Consider the following 21,653-nt stretch of genomic DNA (forward strand, 5'->3'; position numbering starts at 1 on the left):
CCCATATACACACAGTTACCACCACGTTCTCAGAACACACTGAGAGATGAAGTTACAGAGATAACTTTTTCTCACTGAAGAAACTGGTCAAAGAGTTGACACGACCTGCTGAGGCTGCAAGGAAAGTCACCGCGAGAGGCCAAACTGGAATTCATCACTTCACAGCTCCTGCTTTCCCCGGCTATGGGGAAAGGACACAATGCATTTCTAAGGCTGAGTGATGTAACATCACTGCAAACTGACAAGACTGAGGAACTTTCAGGCTATAAAAGGAGGCTGAAACCACCAGCATTCTCAAATCCCCGCTCGTAGTTTCACCTGCCATTTAAGGAAGTCCTGCACTAAATAATCCTCCAACGTATTTATAACAGACTTGAATGCACTCCAGAATGCGTATGAGTCACAGCTCATTTCACTTGTAGAAATGTTAAAACTTATTAAGGTGCATTACAATACACAGCTTTGGTAAGTGAATTGTTGATCCTCTGGAACAAGTCGGCAATGAGGTAATGCAGTAATGGTTGGTGCCATTAATCACGCATTCTTTCTGGTGCTGTGGCCATACATTGGCAGCTCTCTTTCTTATTTACAAGCGAGAAGCTTCTCTGGAGTGCAGAACTTCTGCTTTGTACCAGCCTCGTTAATACAGATGCAAAATTAAAGAAGTCACTTCAGCAAGAGAAGAAAACAAAATCCGGCATTCAGAACTCTGCTAAAAACACTGTTTGCATGCACTGAAGCGCAGAGAATAGGTGGAAGAGCCAGTAAAACATTTCACAATGTCCACACCCTGACCTATAAAGGTTTCTACAGTTCTGCTGGGAGATGCCTGCTCCGGTGTGTGAATCATGGAGCAGAGGGAAGAATCTATAAAAGGGAAAGCAAACGAAGAATGATGCTTGAGAGGCTTGCACCCCCCACCCCACTTCCCCAACTATTCTGCAAAGCATCTCAATTAGTGGCTCTGCATGTGCACCTGGCTTTGAGAAAGCAGAAAGCATCTGGGCCTGTTTTACTGCACACCGCTTCCTCAGAAGCCCTGCATCACCAGACTGTGCTTCTTTTCAAGCAGTGTTTTGCAGATTTCATTCTTTGTAGAGCTAAACCAAAATGACCTTTTTGAGCCGCACGGCTGAGGGTTGGCGTAAAGGAGCTGCTCCCAGGAGTATCACATTAAACACAACTAGCAGTTCCTCACATTTGAATTCTGGACTGTCCTTAGGATAGAAACGTACAGCTGATGAAGGACCAGACGTGACCCGATGGTGGGACGGGCGCATGGCTGCTGCTTCCAGACACGTTAAACTGCCTTTTGAATGTCTGAATATACATCAGGAGCTTAAAGGCACAGAATCACCACATCAGCTGTGGCAAAGAGGCACTTTCAATAACCATCCAGACTTCAGGGGTAAACCTCCTTTGCTTTGCAACATCCTAAGGACAAGCCAAAAGGATTTAATTTGATAGGCTGTCATTAAGCTCTAATGAAAGCATTGAAAATGAGGAATACAATTTAATGAGAGAAAACATAATTAATTTGGAGGAATCGTTATTTGAAGCAGACAGGGAAAAGAAGAGGAAAGAAACAAGCTGACAAGTAGCTGACAGACCATATAGGACTCCTCTGGAACAAAGTGTGATACCTTCAGAGAGAGTCCGAGCTCCAGCCGGGATCACACAAACAAGAAACTAAAGCATAAAATGCTTAAAACAGATCAACAGGAAGGAACTCGTAGCAGAGCAGCCACAGAGCAGGGAACGTGCAGAGTTGTTCAAGCCAGGCCAAAAAGTGGAACGTTAAAGTTATCAGTGCTGGAAGATCCCCACCACCATTCCTGCCTTCCTTCTCACTGAGGCGCAAACCAAGGTGTGAAGCTCTCAGTGCTGGGATGCAGTTCTTCATTAATCTTGCCACAGAACAGCCTCAAAGCTTTCACTGAGTGATGTGTTCCACTGGAAATGACAAAGCTGCTGTGTAAAAACATCACAGAATCAAACAAAACACACAACTAATAAAAAATATGCATATATTTAATGCTAGAGTTTACTTCTCCCAAAGGTATTTGAGCACCAGTAATGAAGAAAGGCACATTAACTGAATGGATAATGAACACGTCTATCGTGATGGACAGAAAACACTCAGAGCTGTTGCTTTACAAGCTCCCTGCCACAAACAGCACTGAACTCATAACTACAGCTTGTGGCTGTGCAGATAAACACTGCTTTACGCATCTGGCCACAAGAGTTATGCAAAATATTTTTCTTCTGGATACGGGAGCAGAAAAGTGGGTAATATGTGAGATTTTGTTATATAATTGACATGAAGCACGTCCAGGTTCCAGCACCGACTTGCTAGTTGCAGCAAGCAACAGAGACTCGCACAGGCAGCTCCTCTCAGAAGGTGTGTGGTGGCCCCTAGTGACACACAGCTCCATCTGCACGACATTTCTGCATGGAACTGTGAGATTCAGCACGGCAGCAGCCAGCCCTGGCACCTGGGCCTCCCCTGTGGCTGCCAAACTCAGAGAGCCAACTGGAGCTGGGACTGCGTGCAGAACTGCTTGTGCTGGGCACTGCCGGGCCCATAAGGACTGCTGTTCTGTAAGAGCTAGGGAAAGATTCTACCTAAATGTCATTGCGTGCAATGCACTATTTGCACTTGTCTTTTATGGTGCACTATCAGAGTGTGCACAGGGCCATGAAAATTGTATTTGCTTCCTGAATGTTACACACATGTTGGGAGGAGGTCCTGCACATGATCCTGCCTTCCTGTTCTGTGTCACATCTCCTCGTGGCTATTGAGCTGCCCCAGCTTTGTGCTAGCTTTAAGCTGCTTCAGATGACTGCTTACAAACCTCATTTCCACACGCACAGACATTCAGCAAACACTGCTATTGGTTGCTCTCACACTTGCTGATTTTCCCATCCGCTGCCCCCTTTGCTGCTCGTGGTTCCCAGGGACAAGAGCCAGAAAGCCCCATCCTTATTGCCTTCCCTTGAATGCAGCCTGGCTGCTCCCACATGGTGGCTCTCAGATAAAGAGCCCAACACGGAACAGGTCCCCAAACCAGGTGCAAAGGAGGAGCTTTTCCTGCAGCCTGCAGGGTTTTGGTGCCCCATGAAAGCCTGCTTCCAAGACCCAACACCATGAGCCTGGATCACAGTTTGCAAAACACAAAATGTCTCTGTTTACTGTTTGCATTCTAGGGTGCAGCACTAACAAATGGTGCAAACTCTGTTTGCTGTCAGGGTGAAGAACTGTCCTAAGTATCTTTTTTCACCCTTTCAGAAAAACCTGCACTCTAAAGCTGCCATTGGCTCATACCCACATAGCGGCACTGTGCCCTGAGCGCCCACCTTGCTGCTCCCTTGGTTCCAAACCAGACCTGTGGCACAAATGAGGGAGCTACGTCTTCTCACAGGCAGGATATGAAGAGAAGGGGGGAATTTTTCCACCACAGAAAAATGGATTTGGGCTGGAATACACCTGAAACAGCGAACATGGAACTCCTCTCCCTTGAACGCACTTTGTACACTGGAAGCCTTTTTACAGCTGTATTGTAAAAGACCTGAGGGAATCAAATTCTTACGACACAAAACCTGAACGGAAACCAGCTGTGTGGTCATGGGGACTAATAAGCAGGCACTGGATCTCACCATTAAAGCGGATCATCGCTAAAGCCTGAACTTAAAACTCCTTTTCTTTAGTTAAACCTTTAATTCAGCCTAAAGGAAAGCCTGTGCCCCAGCTACGGGCTGCTCAAACCCACAGCCAAGGCTGGGTGTGTCTTTTTTCCTGGAACTCCCATGCCTGGTTACCTCTGGCTGGTTAGTGACTAATACGAAACACACGCACACGTTATCAGCCCCCCGGATGGTTATCTCCGCTCTCAGTGTCCGTCACAAAGGTGACGGTCCTTCAGGAAATCAAACAGGCGTTGCTATGTACATTTGTTGTGACTACACACAAACCCGCAGACTGACATCCGCGCTGTCTGTGCTCCATGGAGATCCATGTGCCCTCCTCTTCACTCCTGCAGTTTGCAGTGGTTTAAAGCAATATTCGTCGTATTCCACAACAAAAAAATTCATGGAGCGATAAAACCTCACCTGAGGTGCCAACTGTACCTAAGGGGAAACTATTTAATAACTGCTAAGAAGACAAAGCAGAATGTCTACTGAAAACAAACCACTGGAGAATACTGTGAGAGATGCAGGCAGAGCAATGCACGGCCAGCAGATGTAACTGCAGCAGGACCTTTGCTGTGTTCTTCTCGTGATTTTAAAGATGTAAGCTCTGCCCTACTGCTGGAAGGGATTCCTATTCAGTGCAGATAGATCAGGCCCACCCTCAGTGTCTATAGCAACGGGCCAATTGACCTGGTTGCTGTACTTTGACCCGACCTGCCATAAATGCACATTTATGCTTCTCAGTCACACCCAAAGCTCGAGGTCCAACCACAGTTCCGATACCTGAATGTACACTTTGCATCTTCATGGAAAGGAGCTCTGCTCTGAATGCTGCTCGTTTTGCTTTGGAAGAGGCACATTTCCAGAACAGCTGAACTCTGCCTTGCTACAGTTGCAGTCAGCAGACTATTGGTAGCTCTGTAACCAAACTGAGCAGAGCTGGTCCCATAGAATCCCACGCTCAGCTCTCAGAAACCTGAGGATGCTGCCAAGATACAGCATAGTGCCCCAGAGCGCAGCATGTCACCCACTTCCTTGTCCCAGAATAAAAGAGCAGTATGTACAGCAGCTCTTCTTCACTAATATAAACAATACGTGTTAATTGTTCAACCTGAATAGCTATACATTATTAATACACTGAAGTACACTAAATGCAATGCCCCAAGGAACTACACCTGCTTTGTCCTGCTGCACACCTGCTGCCTGCTTTCATGCAGCACCAGGAACTCCCCAGCTCTGAGCTCCTTCAGTCACTTTCCATTGTATCTCTGCCTGTCACATCTCAGAAGTACATACACTGCAGCTGGAGGAACTACAAAACACAGCTGCTTGGGTTTCTTTGTGTGCTGAACAGAGGTAGCTGATTTCCTGTCAAAGGCAGCGCAGCCAGAGGGCACAAGGTGCTGAGCACGTTGCCAGGGCTTTCCCTTCAGCCAGGCAGGAGGGCTTGGAGCTAACTGTGCTGGAAGCTTGGTCTCAGCACTATCACTCTATGGACATCAGCATCTCACATGTAAAATAAAGGGAGCCATCCAGGTGGTTCCGATATCCTTACGGCTTTGCCTGCTCACACAGCAATACATTTTCTGCCTTATCTCAACCACACTGCAGCCCAGTTCAACTTCTAAGGCCTTTCTATCACTGAACAGTGTACATTCAATGAAAGCAAACTACACCACTCGTTTTGACAACACTAAGGTTACTGTTCTGTGCTTACTGTAGAATGAATTAAGGCGGTAGATACAAATGCCACCTTTCTAACCATTTCAAGACCTTCCTACACCATCCTCAGGCCCAGACGATGGCTCACACAGCAGCAATGTAGACTCGATTGAGATATAAATATTTAAGGTCTCTTGTCACATACGGTCAACTCATTTTAATTTCATAAACCACACACGGGGTTTGTTCGACAATGGCTCTATAGAGATAGGCTGGATAGGCTGCAATAAATGATTCAGCAGCTCGTTTGTGTTTTATCTTTCATTCAAAATAAAAACGAAGAAAGCCAAATTTCCCGAGCAGTTTTTTCAAACGCAGATGGAGAGATTAAAAACCCTTTGCACTACAGAGTGTGGGGACAATGTCCTGCATGCTATTTGTGCTGACACCAATTACAGTATGCGTCAAGAGAGGTGGGGTTTACAACCACCGTGCTTCCTCTTCCAAAGACAATATAAGGTTTACGGAGCACACAGCACTTTGCTCCAACTGCTCGCTGTACAGTCAGCCGCTTCACCTTAGCAGGAGGCACGATGTCATTCTCCACACAAAGCTTCCAGCTGGGTACAGCTGCCCGCTTGCAGGGCACGGCGCCCAGCAGCAGCGCTCTGTCAGTCCGGAGCATGGCCGTGCAGAGGATCCAGGCGCCCAGTGTCTATGGTGGGGCTGGCGGCTATGGCACCCGCATCTCCAGCAGCACCATCCGCAGGCAGAGCTCCAGCGGTGCCTTCACCTCCAACATTTCTGATAATGACCTGCTGTTCGCTGGCAATGAGAAATCAACCATGCAAAACCTAAATGACCGCTTGGCTGCCTATCTGGAGAGGGTGCGCTCTCTGGAGAAAGCAAACTCCGTGCTTGAAAAGCAGATCAAGGAGTGGCACGAGAAGAATACAGTAGGCATAAGGAGTGACTACAGCTCATACTTTCAAACAATCGAGGATCTCCAAAACAAGGTAAGATCTCCTACAGCCATCTATAAAAACATGAACTGAAGCTTTGGGGAAGGTAATAATCTACTGTGGAAAAGCTGCTGTTTCAAATAGGATCTGTCTCACCTGGGAACAGGAAATGCTTAATTCTGGCCGGACACAAATCATTGACAGTCCTTCTAATGTTTAAGACTCGCTCAGTGTCCTTTGCGAGCTGCACTACCTCTGCTTCATCCCTTGCCAACCTTTCCTTTTTAGATCAGTGCTGCACAGTTGGAAAATGCAAAGCTTGTCCTGCAGATTGACAATGCCAAGCTGGCTGCTGATGATTTCAGACTGAAGTAAGTTCCACGCACTACCTGCACTCCTTCATGTTCCAGTTATTCAGGATAACATCTCGTTATTAGTATCAAAGCTGAGAAGTAAACCACAGAGCTCAGTAAAAACAAACAGGCCTCGGGCTGTAGAAGTTATTGATTTGATATTTCTGTCAAACTGCTGCACTTCTATGGTGGCGAAAGAAGCCTTGTTTTACAGGTATGAAAATGAGCTCCTGCTCAGGCAAAGTGTTGAGAGTGACATCAATGGGCTGATGCGAGTCCTTGACGACCTGACCTTAACGAAGTCAGATCTGGAGTCCCAGATTGAAAGCGTGAATGAAGAAATCATTTTTCTTAAGAAGAACCACGAGGAGGTGAGAGCAGCAGATCAGTGTCATCATTTCTTTTCTGTCAGAGGCATTTACGAATTCAATTTAAGAGTTAAATTTAAGAATTAAGAGTTGTTCCGTTTCTGAGTTTTTGAACTTCTGCCCAATATTTGGGCCTGAAAGTTCACTTCAGCTGATGCTAACGCAGTGCTCGATGTTGTAGGAGGTTGACAGGCTGCGCAAACAAGTGGGCGGCTCGGTTAACGTGGAGGTGGATGCTGCTCCAGGTGTTGATCTTGCCAGTATCATGGAAAACATGAGACGGCAGTATGAAGAAATGGCAGAAAAGAACCGCCAAGAAGCCAAAGAACGATTTGAAAAGCAAGTAAGGTCAATTGCTTCAACATCAGCGAGAGCCTCTGTCATGTCTGGTCACAGCTCACAGTCCTTCCATTTCCATATTTCAGACAGAAGCACTGAACCAGGAAGTAGCTATCAATGTAGAGCAGCTGCAAGAACAAAGGAGGGAGGTCACAGATCGGAGACAGATCTGCCAGAGCCTGGAGCTGGAAATACAGACCCATCTGAACATGGTGAGTAATAAACAGCTCTTGAAATAAGGTCCGTGTTTAGAAGATGATTATAGAGATAAACACAAAATGAGACATATCTCAAAATGTAATTTTAAGGACAAAATGTCTCCTCTTGAACAATAAACCTCTGTTCTTTTTCACCAACTGTAGAAGAAGACTCTGGAAGACACCCTGGCTGAAACTGAAGCACGTTACAGTTTTCAGCTGGCTCAAATCCAGGAAACAATTGCCAGGTTAGAGGCTCAGCTGAGGCAACTGCGGGCCGACATGGAGGGGCAGAACACGGAGTACAGCCTCCTGCTGGACATCAAGACTCGCCTGGAGATGGAGATCGCCACGTACCGACGTCTGCTGGAAGGAGAGGACGTCAGGTGAGGAAAGGGGCTCTGGCAGCTTCACACCACTGACAGCAGTGCAAATGCTCTCTGAATTCTCAGATAGAAACAATCTGCCTATTGGCAACTGGTTTCTGAAGGAAAAAAGTCTGCCCGCTGCACGGCTCTCAGCTGTAGGCTCCAAACAAGCTGCAGTCTGTGCTCCTTCAGAGGCTGCTGCAGTGTTCAAACCAGTCTGTGCCACCCTCTGCACGGGTACACACTGTTACTCTTCTTGAATTGAGTAGCTTGACAGCCGCCCACACTCCATGAATAAAAGTGATGCCGTTTTAGATAAACTTCTCCATAACTGTAATGACAGAAACTCGGGGCACATTATTTTCAACTGCTTTTGGCAGCACGAGTACCTGACCACATCAGAGCAAGGCACTCAGTGAGCGCACACTGACCTCCTCCTGCAGTCTATGGCAAGTCTGGGAGCCCGTGCAAGATTCCATCCTGCTGTACTTCTGCCGCCAGTAGCTGAGCCACTTAAATACGTAGGAGGTGCAAATGAGCTGACACTTACTGCCTGCAGTGCACAGAGGTCTGTGAAAGAGCGCAGAGCAGCACAAGCAGAGAGCTCTGCTTCCCCCAAAGGTCCCCCCCGTGCAGCAGTTCTGGCTCAGGAACCAGGCTGGGCAAATCCCCCTGAGCTGAAGCTGTAACGCTGCAGAAATCAGTCTGCAGGTGAATTGCACCTATAGCCGACGCTTAACAACATTTACTTTAGTACTGAAAACTCACCTAAAGATGTGACAAGGGCTGAACTAAAGTCTCGATGAAAGGAAATATACCTGCTTTGATTAAAGGTGCAGAAAACATTCCAGGCTGTTTCTTCACTATGTCAGGCATAATAACATTTTTCTGTTTACAATCTGAACAGGCTTGTCCAAGAGGAGGTACTTACAAACGAACTTGAAAAAGGTATGTTGCTCAAGCATGTACTTTTGATGGCTTCCTGTTTAAATGTTATGGACTTAAGCGGGCTGATCTTAAAAAGTGAACTTTCAGAGCAAATAATCAACCAGTGAAATCTTAAAACAAGAAAACAATCAACTGTATGAACAGGTAACCTCCAGGGATTATACAAGCCCTGCTTTATGTAAGTAACCCGGGTGCCAGAGGTAAAACCACAGACTTCTCAAAGGGCCAGATGGATGGCAAAGTTATGGGATGCCTTTCCGAAGGCTTTCAGAGGTGTCTGCTTCTCTCCACTGACCGCACAGAGATTGGGCTCCTAAACAAAGTGCACACACTGTCAATGCACACTTCATTTTTATTAATTTGCTGTTCAATTTCATTACCAGAATCAAGTAAAATTAAGAAGATCAAGACAATTGTTGAAGAGGTGGTTGATGGCAAAGTCGTGTCCTCTCAGGTTAAGGAGATTGAGGAGAAGATGTGAGCAGCACCAACGGAGGGAGAGCACCAAAATGACCATTAAACTTCATAAGGAAACCAATATAATTCTCCCTGAAATCAGCAATGGTTGAAAAAAAGCCAGATTCTCAAATCCCAGACAATCCAGTTTGTCATCTTTGTGTGTGTGTTTATTCATTTTATTAATAAAAACAATCATTTTTGCCTTACACGGCAGAACATGTAGATTTACATTCAAAAATGTCAATGCATCTATTCTGAACGTGAACTATCACTGCGGTGAACTGGAGACTCACTTCAATAAACGTGATTTCTATTTCATAATAAATTTCCATTTCATAATAAATTAAAATGTGAAACTGAAGAAGCCTTCTCATTAATTGTCCATCTCTGGGGATTTCTGTATTGCCAAAGATATCCGATCACCAATAGCACAAAGTGCCCATTGGTTCTCAATTAGAAGAGTACTGCGTCTGCCAGGCCCTTCTCAGTCACTGCTGCACACATCTGCTGAGCCCTGCAGCCCAAGGAGATGGTGCTTCTTATCGAAATCTCACCTGTCCTCTGCATTATTTACTGCTCGTAAACAGCTGCCAAGGGAAATTATTCTTTGCTCTCTCAGCCCTGAGTCACTGATATCGGGCTATCAATCCATTTCTACGTAAATGCCTCACTTAAACTTTTGATCTACTGTTCTTAATACAGTTTGCCACCCCCCACCCTCTGCAGAAACCACACCCGTGCTCCTGGCTGTGCGTTAATTAAAGAGGAGTACATTTCAGTTGACAAATCCAGTGATATAATTAAGCCAGGACAAAGGAAAATCAATTCTTTGTTTTTCAAAACAACTTAGAAATAGAAGCATATTGATTTTGAAGAGATTCCAGCTCAAAGCTTCTAACCCTCCAGAGCTGCGACTGACAATTATGCTGCAATAGGAATGTTGGTTCCAGCATCCGACACAAGTATTTCAGTGACAAAAGGCACTACAAATCATGGTCAGTATATTAAGAACATTATCATTTTCCTGACAGACCCACAAATCACCGCCTGCCTGCATGTCTCTTCTGATCACCTCTCCAGGTTGTTACTTAACGCCTAGAGAACACTGATCTGCCACAGGTTTGTACCAGAAAAGCACTGTGAATAGAAACACTTTTGACACGCATGCTGGGATATAACATGAAAGGGATCGTTGTACTTACTTAAGCATAATTCTATAATAATAGCCCCAAACCAAGAAAGCAATGAATATGTAATGACAAAAAAATTATTTCAGATGGATTTAAATGCGAAAAGAAATTTGCGCTCTGTTGCACATGGCAAAACATTATCATGGTGTCTTAGCTCCACTCCACCCATTTCTCCTCATACAGCACACACCTGGAGGGTGCCAGATTTCTGCTCCCACGGCTAATTTAGATTTGCACGTATCATTTAGTTGGGTCCGGACTCACTAAACTGCTTCTCTCCTCCCTAAATTTGAAAGAGGGGGAGAGAGAGAGATAGAATTCAGCGCTCTGTTAGGAGGCGGTGACTACAGCAGCAGCCCCCATATAAAGGGATCCCAGTTCCCCGACTGGCCCCACTCTGTGCCTGCCCAGCAGAACAGCCCAGCCCTGTGGAGCACCATGGCCCTGTCAGTGCGCAGCAGTGCGGGATCCCGGCAGTTCTCCTCTCGGAGCGGCCTTGGCGGGGGACCCCTGAGGATGTCCGGCAGTAGCATTGGAGGCAGCTTTGGTGGCAGCGGCCTCGGGTTTGGTGGTGGATCTGCCGGAGGGTTCGGTGCTGCTTCTCTGCTTGGCTCTGGCTTCAGCGGGGGCTTTGGGAACAGCGTAGGCAGCGGCTTTGGGGGAAGCTTTGTTAGCAGCTCAGGAGGCAGCTATGGAAGCGGCTCAGGCAGCGGCTTTGGTGGAGGTTTAGGAAGCAGTTTTGGGAGCGGTTCAGGCACCATTTTTGGAGGTGGCTTTGGCAGCGGCGCAGCTGCTGGTTTTGGAGGTGGATTTGGCATTGGTGGCGGTGGGGATGGCGGCCTTCTTTCTGGCTCTAAGAAAGAAACGATGCAGAACCTCAATGACCGCCTGGCCGCTTATCTGGACAAAGTGCGGTCCCTGGAAGATGCCAACACGGAGCTGGAACGCAAAATCCGAGAGTGGTATGAGAAAAATGGGCCTGGAGCTGCTGTTCTGGGATCCGGGAACGACTACAGTAAATATTACCCAATAATTGAGGATCTTCGAAACAAGGTAGCAAAGCTATGTACTTCATGCATCTCTGTGTCTGTAACTCGTTGTTTCACATCCAGAGACAAGGAACAAATTCCTATCAGAAACCAGGAGCACACGATGGATGCCTGTAATCATCCTGTCACTTTGCACTGCAATCATGTGTAGAATTTTTCACAATACAACTTGCCGAGGCTGGAAATCTGTCCTGTATACTTTCACAGTTAATTATGCAATGCTCTAAGAAGTTACTTTTATTACACACACATTTAGAATACGATTTATGCAAGAAGCTGTACTGAGTTGCAAAGCCATTGGGCTGTAAAATCACTCTGCGGTCGGTGCCTGTGTTCCAGATTATCAACGCGACTATCGACAATGCAAGAATCATTCTGCAGGTTGATAACGCCAGACTGGCTGCTGATGACTTCAGGCTGAAGTAAGTATCCCTCAGTATTGCAAAACCTCCCACTAGCCGTTCTTAGTACTTGTAAATCTCTTTCATTGCAGAATATGTTAACAGAACTACTAATACCATGAGAATTTTGTGCATTAAGATTTCATAGCAAAAGCTGTATGAGTAGAGTGACAGAACGCATCTGACCACATAAGCCACATTAAAAGGACATTTCATTACTTATTTTTCAGATATGAGAATGAAGTGGCTCTTCGCCAGAGCGTGGAGGCTGACATCAACGGTCTGCGCAGAGTTCTGGATGAGCTGACCTTGACAAGAGCTGATCTGGAGATGCAGATTGAAAGCCTGAATGAAGAACTGGCTTATCTCAAGAAGAATCATGAAGAGGTAAATATAAGAAATAAATACTGACACTTATTTCAGTCAGAGTGGATGGAACAGTTCCCTCAAAGTGAAAGTTGCTACAAAAACGCGCCAATTAAAACCATAGAGGAAATGGGAGAAGTACTTCTGGTAGAAGTATTTTGCCTTTCATTGAGATAATTTTTGCTTCAAACCTTTCCAGGAGCTCCAGGGTCTCCAGAGCAGCGCAGTTGGCCAAGTCAGCGTTGAAATGGATGCTGCCCCAGGAATCGACCTCACCAAGCTTCTGAATGACATGAGGGGACAATACGAAGTGATTGCTGAGCAAAACCGTAAAGAGGCTGAAGCGTGGTTCAATGAAAAAGTAACAACCTCACAGATGGAAAACTCAGCCCAACCTGTGCAGATGTAAGTGCCCAGAACAAAGAAATAACACTCTTCCTCCTTGCCATTTCAGAGTGGGGAGCTGAAAAGGGAGATTTCCACCAATACTGAGCAGCTTCAGTCAGGAAAAAGCGAGATCACTGATCTGAAACGGACTCTTCAGAACCTGGAAATTGAGCTACAATCTCAGCTTGCCATGGTACGTGAAAGGGAAACTGCTAATTAGACAGAGAACCTTCTCCAACTTACCATCCCTTTTTTGATCTTATACTTTTCTACAGGATCGAAGGTTTGTGTTTATTTCCTATTAAATTCTGCATTTTTTAAGTTCTTAAATAACAGTCATATATATATGCAACTGGATTCCAAGTAGCTCCTTATAAAGCAAATGAACTTTCATGGCCCCATTCAGTGAAGTAGCAAAAGCCAATTAACAAACCAGCATTTCAAGAAGAAAACAAATGGCTCTGAACAATGAGGCTATGCTTACTCCCATTACACCGATTCTCTTGCTTTTGTATTTGTAAAGAACCCTCCTTCCTCAGTCAGCCATTTACTCCGTATCTTTCCTACACAGAAAAAATCCCTTGAAGACACCTTAGCAGAAACGGAAGGAGGTTACTGCGCTCAGCTCTCGCAAATGCAGCTTCAGATTGGGAACCTGGAGTCTCAGCTGCTGCAGGTCAGGGCTGACATGGAACGCCAGAGCGCGGAGTATCAGCAGCTTCTAGACATCAAGTCTCGCCTGGAAATGGAGATCGAAACCTACCGCCGCCTGCTGGACGGCGAGTTTGTGTAAGGGAAAAAGGAATATACACTATCTTCTTTGTTTTATTTTCAGTAACAATTGCCTCTCCAGGATACTGTTATAAACAAGTGCCACGCTCAGCAAAAGACACGCAAGGCAGATGGGCAGATTCCAAATACTTGGCTCATCTTGAATTCTGCACAGTATTTAATTAATCTATGAATGCCAACATGAAGAGGAAATAACACGAGCTCTCCTCAACGTGGCAAACACTGCAGCACTGCATGTCTCTGCTTCATTTTCAGGAGTGGCGGACAGGGAGTTGTATTTGAAAGCTCATCTTTGACGGGGCCCAAGTCACAGACACAGTCACTGGATTCTTCTCAGGGTAGGCAGAACTCAACCAAATAAAGCTTTGTTTTACATCGGCTATAATAGCCCTTGACCATTACAATTCAGGTAACTATTAATGTGTTCCCATACACCACTGCTTTACATAACCTGCATAACTACCAGATATAGAATTATCAAGTACCCATTCAGAATTGTTTCCAAAGTTTTAAAGTAATGCATGCCATTCTGTTTACTTATGTCACAGTTCTTCGTAGCAAGTAACTAATTCCAAAGGAATAAGGACGCAGCTGTTCATGTAAGGTGTTGTAACAAGAGGATAAATGTCTGCTTTGTGTCTTTTGTGATGCTCAGATCCCACCAAAACCAGAAAGATCAAAACGATCGTTGAGGAAGTGGTGGATGGAAAAGTCGTTGCATCCCACGTGAAGGAAGTGGAAGAGAAGATATAAGGCACAACCTGAGATCGCAGCGTATCCGTTCTTTCCATGTTCCTTTCCAAGCAGAAGCATAAATTTGTTCTTTTGTATGAAGTAAAAAAAGTAGATTGGCTTTTTGCTAAGATTCTTTGACATGGAGCAGAACATGTTTTCATTCCCAGCAGCCTGGCAATACACTCTCCAATCCATTGGTATTACCTGCATTATTTTCTTGGTGTTCTTTAACTATCATCACGTCTTTGTTCAGTTACTAGAAATACTGTGCGCACATTCAATCAAAGATGCCTTTCTATATTTTTGAGTAATTAACAGATAAAACATTTCTGCTGTTTTAACCACATTTTCCAAATTTCTTGACTAATAAAAGAGGACTCAGCAAGCTTTAAGATATTCATCTCCTTTCATTCCTTGCGTCACCACTGAGGGCTGTGACTCCTGAGCCACATATTCCACTCTGTTGGGTATTTTGCTTCACCACATACCATATCCACAGCATTGTGCTCCCCACATAGAAGCATTAATCCAACTTTAGAACAAGAATATGATAGAAAAAAAACTTGTTAAACATAGGATTAAAGGAATAACGGATACCCAAAAAAATAAAGCTATCAATTTACAGCCATGTAAAGGACAAAGAGAACTTCCTGCTAACAGAACAGAACAGAGGCTGTTGCAGCACGGCAGAAGGGCTGCCCTGGTTTCTAAGCACGCCACAAACCCGCAGAGATGTTCCAGAGCGCCACCAGGTGGGAGCACCATTTTCTGCTTCGAAACCTCCCCAGGACTGACTTCAGGTCATCCATCCATGAGCTATTTGAAACCATCTGTCACTCAGAACAACACCATGAACCTGAATACACTCCCCAACAACCCACACCTCCATATCTGTGCATGAGTCAAAAGGCTGGCCAATTTTGTATGACTCTCAGATAAGAGAACATGCTACAGCCTCCTGTAAGTATTTCATTGTGTCTCCAGAATACAAAGGTTCTGCACGTTCTATCACATCCCTTCAACATTTGACCCAAACTAAAATCCAATGGCAGCACAGATATTATACTGTGCTTCTGTTTCACACTCTGCAAACCCAATACGAGCACTGCTTCGGCTTCCTGCTTGGAACAAGCAAAAGCCAGGATAATAAAAACAACCATCAAACAACGAAATCAGCACACTAGAATCACAGCATCTGAAACTCAGTAACATGAAAGTCACCTTGATAAATGCCACAAAGAAGTGAATTAGAAGATTGTTCCATACATGTCAGTATGAAGAGGTAAAAATGGGAAACACATGATGGAGAACATCTCAATTTCAAAGAGAAAAATGTGTTTCTTTCATATTCCTCTTCCAAAGATTATGCATTTTCCACACAGTTGCACATGAAGAAGTACGAAATAATACACCTGTGCCAAGGAATGTGGCTGTGGCTGCTGTGAATCTTTGGGGATTCCCAAAGTTCAAAATTTCAGACACATTTTTGCACAAATCCAGATTTCTCCCATGGAATCGCGCAGTTTGCTACACCCGGATTCATCCTGCACTTAATATTATGATCCAAAAGATAAATGAGAATCGTTTATGATTACTAGAGACCACTCCATTTATGGTCTGCCTTGTCACCAATGGTGAACCAAAGGAGTCTGCAGTCACAGCGACATTAGCACAGAATCCAAAGAACTGGCAATTGGTTTTTAAACTGCAGAAATCCAACATAATAAAATACAGGCACTGAAAGTTGCTAGGAGCCAAAATGACATAAAAGCTATTGAAAATAAGGTACCTTCAGTCTTACTTCGAGTGGCAGCAATGTCACAGCCAGATGTTCTCCTTACACCTGGAAAAAGGGAAGGAAAAACAAAGCATTAGTGCTCATTTATTGTTTTAAAGCTTTCAGAAACATGATCAACATTTCAGCTCTTGACACTTTTTGATGCACAGTATTTGGTTTGTTGGGAGCAAGTCCAACATCCCTGCAGACCTCTGTCCTGCACTTCAAACAAACATTTCTGAGTAGCAGGCAGCCTCCACTGCCTGGTGGAAGCAGAAGACATTCGGAGCCCCACGGAGCTGCAGTTCAGCTGCAAAGGATCGCTACTGTGATGAAAATCAGAAAGAAGAAAAGCACACATCATGTGCTCTTCCTTCCCTGTTTATACTCTCCTAAGCTAAAAAATCTTATGTTTGTGTCATGGACGTGGATCAGTGAAAAAATCGACAATATTTGTTTTTAGAATGAAGTAAAAGTAGAATGTTTAAGACAGCTGTGGAAAAAACACTGGACAACAAAACCTTCTCATTCCTGCCTGGGTCAGCTGGAGAACAACCAGCTCAGAAAAATCAAAGCACTCCACAGGATCCTTTCACGTGTGCCAGCAAACAGAGTCAGGAACAAGGAGGCCTTATGCACACAAGGAGACTTTGAAGTGGAACAAGGCTTTGACTTCTTCAAAGGAGCATCTTGTAAGATTGCTGCCTTTTCCCCCTCATTTCACTGATGGAGTCTAAAATACATTGTTTTGTGGGTTCGTTTTCTTACTGGAATCTGAATTCTTACTAAATATCCCATTACTGAGCAAACTTCAAAAAGCTCAGGGAAGTTCTTACCATACATGATCATTGAGACTGTAACTATTCAGCAGTTCAAACAGGCCAGGAAACAGATTATTTGTAGAAAGCAGGACAGACTGCCTTTACTTTCCACCCTCCATGTGGCAATGGGGAAAGCAAGCCCCCCAGCCACATCACCACCACTGCAAGTACGCTGCTGGGAAGCTGTTCCCTCCCTTTGCCCTTGTGCTCTCATTCTGAGCAGCTGTAATTTTGTACCTTGCTCTGTATCTCCTAACCTCACGCACTTCGAGGTTATAAAAGCCCCTAACTTACAATGTAACAAAGACATTGACACATTGTATGCACCCACTGTCACACACAACCTGGGCATCCCGATTTCAGCTGCTGCTGAAGCATCGATGTCGGGTTACCAGACACCTGCCGGACGGACCGCAAGCCCCGGCTCCAGTGCGTGCCCAGAACCGAAGCTCTGCGGCTTTAAGAGCCGCCGCTGCTCTGCCTCCTCCCGCCGCAGGCTCTGCAGAGCCCCCCCCCTCCCCAGCGAGGCCGGGCACCAAAGGGGAGCATGGGAGGGGGATGGAAGCGGCCCGGCTCCTCGGGGGCGGCGGGGCAAAGTATGAAACGCCCGACACCAGAAATCAGATAAGGAGCGCCGTCTCAGCAAGGACCCGGGTAATGACTTCATGCAGACAGACACCTTCCAGAGGAAGCAGACAGCCCTTGTCTATGCAGCTCCTCCCTCAGCCTCTATGAGGTACGGTATTTTCTTTTCGATGCAGCATATTTTGGGGGACGGGATTTTGGTTTTACTGCAGTAATATTCGGACTGGAAGATAAAGGAAAGGTTTTGTTTATGGGATGAACTAACAGGATGCGGCCCGCCCGGATGCTCTGTACCTCACAGTGACACTGCTGGGCTGCACTGCCATAAGAGCCGAACCACGGCAGCCCCCAGCACCTCTGATACCCCACAGCAAAAGAGCATCTCGAAAATCAAAGGCAATGTAAGGAAGCCATTTATCTAAAGAAAGCCTTACAGCTTTTTGCACCTATATTAAAGAAACCTCTACCTTTTCAGGGCCTGTTTCCTAATGCTTACAGTAAAACTGTCATACTTTTCAGCAAATGTAATTTGTTCTTCCATACAGATTCATGACATGTTACCAACACGCAGCGCTGCTGGTTTAGATTTATATACAAAAACATCTCTAAAACCTAAAGACCTTGACACAGCAAACCAAGTTACGGGCACCAAATGCCAAGAGGCTCCATCTGCAAATCAGACCTGCTGTCACCCAGTAGTGCTGCAGAAGAGGGACTGCAGGCATTCTGTGTTGAAGCACTGCTCACAGTGCTGCTGCAGTGCCTGCTGGAGCCCTGTTCCAGCCCGGCCCGTGGCACAAAGCAGCCCAAAGCGGCACTACAGCCGTGTCATAGTAACTGTGCAGCATGCAGACATGGGGACAAGCATTTCCTTCCCATTCTATGCAAATCTTCATTGACCTGTTCTTAAGGGACAAGAAGTTGTAGATTCGGACAGAGATGCTACTCAGGTAATGAAGAGTTGCTTGCCCTCAAATAGTGATCTGCTCAGGCAAGACAGCTACTGTCAACTGTAATATATTCATGCATCCCTTCCTATAAAGCTGTTCTTTGAAACAAATGTAAAAAGTACATTACAAGCAAAGACCATCCCAAGATGGGAAGTGACTGCAGTTCCTCTGCCTGCACGAAGCCAAGCCCACGTGCTCTGGGGTTGGATGTGGGATAAGTCCAGCGGTTTGGTTTGCACTGGAATTCCTCTACAACAAACATTAGGGCTGCAGACAGCCAACTTCTTCCCATGCACAGCAGGATAAGGACTTCCTCATTACACAGTACATAAAATGCCAACTTGTCGCTGTTAGCTCTAATAAGTCTACGAGAATCTAAAAAAATCCTAATAAGAGATGTTTATGTGTCTGCTTTGTTTCCTCTGTGTAAATACTTTTATATTATCTGGTTCTGTGTCCCCTGCAGCAAGAAGCAGCTCCAATTAAAAGAATGGACAAAGATGCAGAAGCGTTGCAGGCAGCCAGAGCAGAGCTGAGCGAAGCCCGGCGGCAGTGGCATCACATGCAGAGCGAGATCGAATCCCTGCACGCTGTGGTAAGCACCAAAACCAGCAGCCAGGCCTGGGGAAAATAACACAGGGCTGCATGATGCCTAATACAACACCATCCCCTTAAATTACTACAGATTTTACTGGAAAATATCTCAGCCTTAAAAAGGTCTTTTACCTTAAAAACTGTACTATTGTTCTTAAATAATATTCTTAGAGGACCTGATATAAAAATACGTTGTCTGACTGTTAATGAAAAGTATGTACACCTTTCAAGTCTTAAAAGGAATTAAATTCAACAGGAAAAGGGTTTGGAGCGCTCGCTGCGTGCCACAGAACAGCAGTACCACGTGCAGCTACAGAACCTGGAGGCAGAGATTGAGTGTTTAGAGAAAGACCTGCAGGAAGTGAGGAGAGGCATCGAGAAACAGCTGCGAGAGCACGAAATCCTGCTGAACACCAGGATGAAACTGGAGGAGGAGATAGCAACGTACCGCAGCCTGCTGGAGCGAGAGGAGAACAGGTACCTGCTCCACCTGGCACTAATAAAAGAAATCCTAATGGTTACTAGAGCCAAACAGAACTTCTCATACTCCTCCTATTTATAAACTGCCCATAGCTGCCTGTCAAACAAGTGATGGATGAAAGCAATTCAGTACCATGAGGTGCAGGTGAAGCTGTTTGTTGTTGCAGGTACCGCTGCTCCATACCCGAGCAGAAGGGCAGGAAGGCCAACCCCAGCACGACCGCCTTCACGCTGCCTGCAGGTGGGTGCACTCACTGCCCCCTGGGGCTCATGGCCTCAACGCAGCTTCATATCTGTGGGGTATTGCAGAACGAGCTTCTGTACAGATGGAAGAGAAAAGCCCCGGCCGTGTGCCACCACCTCCCCACCTACATGCATGGTACATCTGGATTTTCTTTTACAGATGATGTAAAGAAGCATGAAACTGAGAAGATGGAGTTGATGACAAAACAAGCAATCCTAGATGGCAATATTATGAAGCAAAGTGCTGAAGCTCACGGCACTATAAAGTAAGATAAGCATAAATCTAAGAAAACGTTTAAATGTGAATCTTGGGCATTGCACTTCACTCTCTGATTTTTCCTTTCCTTCGTACCCACACAGCCAGGAAGCTCCAGAGTAGCACTGGTAGTTCCAGTTATATTGAATGGTGTGTTTTAACAATAAATTAAATATTAAAGATCTCTTTATTAGCACTTGCTTCCTGAGCTAGCAATATCACAACACTGCCTCTAATAGTTCCATTCTTGACAGAAATGCAATAATACACTTAGTTAAGGCTGAAAGTAAAAGAGCCCATACTGTGTCTGCAAAGTCCCCCCGGGCATCTTTAGGCACAGAATTTCAGGTCTGGCTGCTCCAACTCATACTGGGAAAGCCCCACGATTTGCTGATTACTGCAGGGGGAAGGAGAGCCTGGCTGCTCAGGGGACAGCTGAGGGTTGGGATGTTTTATTCATCTTGATTGACTTTGCTGGCGTTGCATCACCTCCTTTTCTTTTTCCTGCCACTCTGGAGGTTACACAGCGCCCAAAGCATCCAAACACATTTGCTTTACTGTTTCAGGACAGAAAAAGTGGATGAAGTCATTAAGCAATGGGAAGGCTCTTTCTTCAAGGACAACCCGCGCTTAAGGAAGAAATCTGTTTCGCTGCGCTTTGACCTGCACCTGGCGGCGGCCGAGGAAGGATGCAGACACAGCCAGAAAGCGCTGCCAGCCATCGAGGTCAGGCTGGTGATGAGGCGGTCGTGCAGCATCCCCTCCATCAAACCATAGCGCACAGCACAGCAGGACAGTGCCTCCTCCTGCCACTGCTGTGGATCCGCACCCGGTACAGCACAACGCCCGTGTGTCTCCAATGAAGGGGAGAAGAGCAGCAGTCAGACCCCGGGAAGCCCGACTTTACCAGTTTTATACTCCGGGTACGGGCCACAATTCTCTCCTTCCTGCTGTTTTGTAGTACTGCTCCAAATAGTGAAAGAATTCAACTCTACCTTTATACTTCGGCAAGAGAACTCGTTTCTCCCTCTGGGAAGGAGAACCACTATTTCATTCCCACCAATGCCATGAGCATTAAGTGCCCCCGGAGCCACCACTGAGTAGAGCTGGTGATCCTGCATCTGTGCACAGACAGAAACGGAACCCCGACATGGGACCCCGACATGGGACCCCAACATGGGACCCCAACATGGAACCCCAACATGGGACCCCAACATGGGACCCCAACATGGGACCCCAACATGGGACCCCAACATGGGACCCCAATATGCTCCATGAGAGCACGGGACAAACGTCACACAAACAAACAGAGGAAGGACGTTTGTTCATGTGGATTTAAGGAGGTGACCCCTAAAATCAGCCCCCCCTGCGGACAGACAGGGGCTCTATCTCCTGTATAAAGCTAATTATCGTTCATTACCTTAACGCTGACCCGGTGTTTGTAGTCGGCATCCTGAATGTAACGGCCTCTCCTGGCATTCCCACTATGCAGCTTTTCCCGTGCGCTGTACTCTGTATGTTTGACGATACTTGAATTTAAACTAAGTTCTAACCGCTTCGAGGCACTTTAAACGGGTACGGACGGACCGAACCAACCGCAGAACGACAATAAAACGATAAACCGGATTCGCGTGTCCGTCCTGAGGGGACTCGAGGCCGCCGCACGCGGCCCGGGAGCGCG

The 21,653-nt window shown here is 45.9% G+C and overlaps 3 protein-coding genes across 4 annotated transcripts; all 3 read left to right on the top strand.

Annotated features, from left to right (window-relative positions):
- The first annotated feature begins 5,883 nt into the window (after positions 1 to 5,883).
- On the top strand, positions 5,884 to 9,705 carry KRT20 (keratin 20). Its single transcript, XM_072356404.1, has 8 exons — positions 5,884 to 6,368; positions 6,603 to 6,685; positions 6,882 to 7,038; positions 7,217 to 7,378; positions 7,461 to 7,586; positions 7,737 to 7,957; positions 8,847 to 8,887; positions 9,271 to 9,705. Exons 1-8 carry the CDS (start codon positions 5,946 to 5,948, stop codon positions 9,366 to 9,368), a joined length of 1,311 nt encoding a protein of 436 aa, XP_072212505.1. The 5' UTR covers positions 5,884 to 5,945; the 3' UTR covers positions 9,369 to 9,705.
- Positions 9,706 to 10,974: 1,269 nt separating this feature from the next.
- On the top strand, positions 10,975 to 14,426 carry LOC140262214 (keratin, type I cytoskeletal 12-like). Its single transcript, XM_072356403.1, has 8 exons — positions 10,975 to 11,589; positions 11,925 to 12,007; positions 12,217 to 12,373; positions 12,552 to 12,713; positions 12,807 to 12,932; positions 13,311 to 13,528; positions 13,787 to 13,869; positions 14,187 to 14,426. Exons 1-8 carry the CDS (start codon positions 10,975 to 10,977, stop codon positions 14,282 to 14,284), a joined length of 1,542 nt encoding a protein of 513 aa, XP_072212504.1. The 3' UTR covers positions 14,285 to 14,426.
- Positions 14,427 to 17,293: 2,867 nt separating this feature from the next.
- Positions 17,294 to 21,598, top strand: KRT222 (keratin 222). 2 transcript variants are annotated; one of them, XM_072356478.1, is made up of 6 exons: positions 17,294 to 17,600; positions 18,866 to 18,994; positions 19,250 to 19,470; positions 19,641 to 19,714; positions 19,877 to 19,982; positions 20,539 to 21,598. In XM_072356478.1, exons 2-6 carry the CDS (start codon positions 18,890 to 18,892, stop codon positions 20,747 to 20,749), a joined length of 717 nt encoding a protein of 238 aa, XP_072212579.1. In that variant the 5' UTR covers positions 17,294 to 17,600; positions 18,866 to 18,889; the 3' UTR covers positions 20,750 to 21,598. The 2 variants fall into 2 exon arrangements, with proteins under 2 accessions (XP_072212579.1, XP_072212580.1); XM_072356479.1 differs by having other exon boundaries at positions 17,408 to 17,518; positions 20,539 to 21,432.
- Positions 21,599 to 21,653: the final 55 nt, after the last annotated feature.

This window comes from Excalfactoria chinensis, chromosome 24 (assembly GCF_039878825.1).
Source record: "Excalfactoria chinensis isolate bCotChi1 chromosome 24, bCotChi1.hap2, whole genome shotgun sequence".
Lineage (NCBI taxonomy): Eukaryota > Metazoa > Chordata > Aves > Galliformes > Phasianidae > Excalfactoria > Excalfactoria chinensis.

Bases quoted from the DNA above. Each gene is read 5' to 3' on its own strand.
- KRT20 (XM_072356404.1), top strand. From the start codon at position 5,946: ATGTCATTCTCCACACAAAGCTTCCAGCTGGGTACAGCTGCCCGCTTG. The intron at 6,369-6,602 runs GTAAGATCTCCT...TTTCCTTTTTAG, and splicing joins TCGAGGATCTCCAAAACAAG to ATCAGTGCTGCACAGTTGGA. The intron at 7,958-8,846 runs GTGAGGAAAGGG...CAATCTGAACAG, and splicing joins CTGGAAGGAGAGGACGTCAG to GCTTGTCCAAGAGGAGGTAC.
- KRT222 (XM_072356479.1), top strand. From the start codon at position 17,423: ATGGAAGCGGCCCGGCTCCTCGGGGGCGGCGGGGCAAAGTATGAAACG. The intron at 17,519-18,865 runs GTAATGACTTCA...TGTCCCCTGCAG, and splicing joins CCGTCTCAGCAAGGACCCGG to CAAGAAGCAGCTCCAATTAA. The intron at 18,995-19,249 runs GTAAGCACCAAA...TAAATTCAACAG, and splicing joins TCGAATCCCTGCACGCTGTG to GAAAAGGGTTTGGAGCGCTC.
- LOC140262214 (XM_072356403.1), top strand. From the start codon at position 10,975: ATGGCCCTGTCAGTGCGCAGCAGTGCGGGATCCCGGCAGTTCTCCTCT. The intron at 11,590-11,924 runs GTAGCAAAGCTA...CCTGTGTTCCAG, and splicing joins TTGAGGATCTTCGAAACAAG to ATTATCAACGCGACTATCGA. The intron at 12,714-12,806 runs GTAACAACCTCA...TTGCCATTTCAG, and splicing joins AAGCGTGGTTCAATGAAAAA to AGTGGGGAGCTGAAAAGGGA.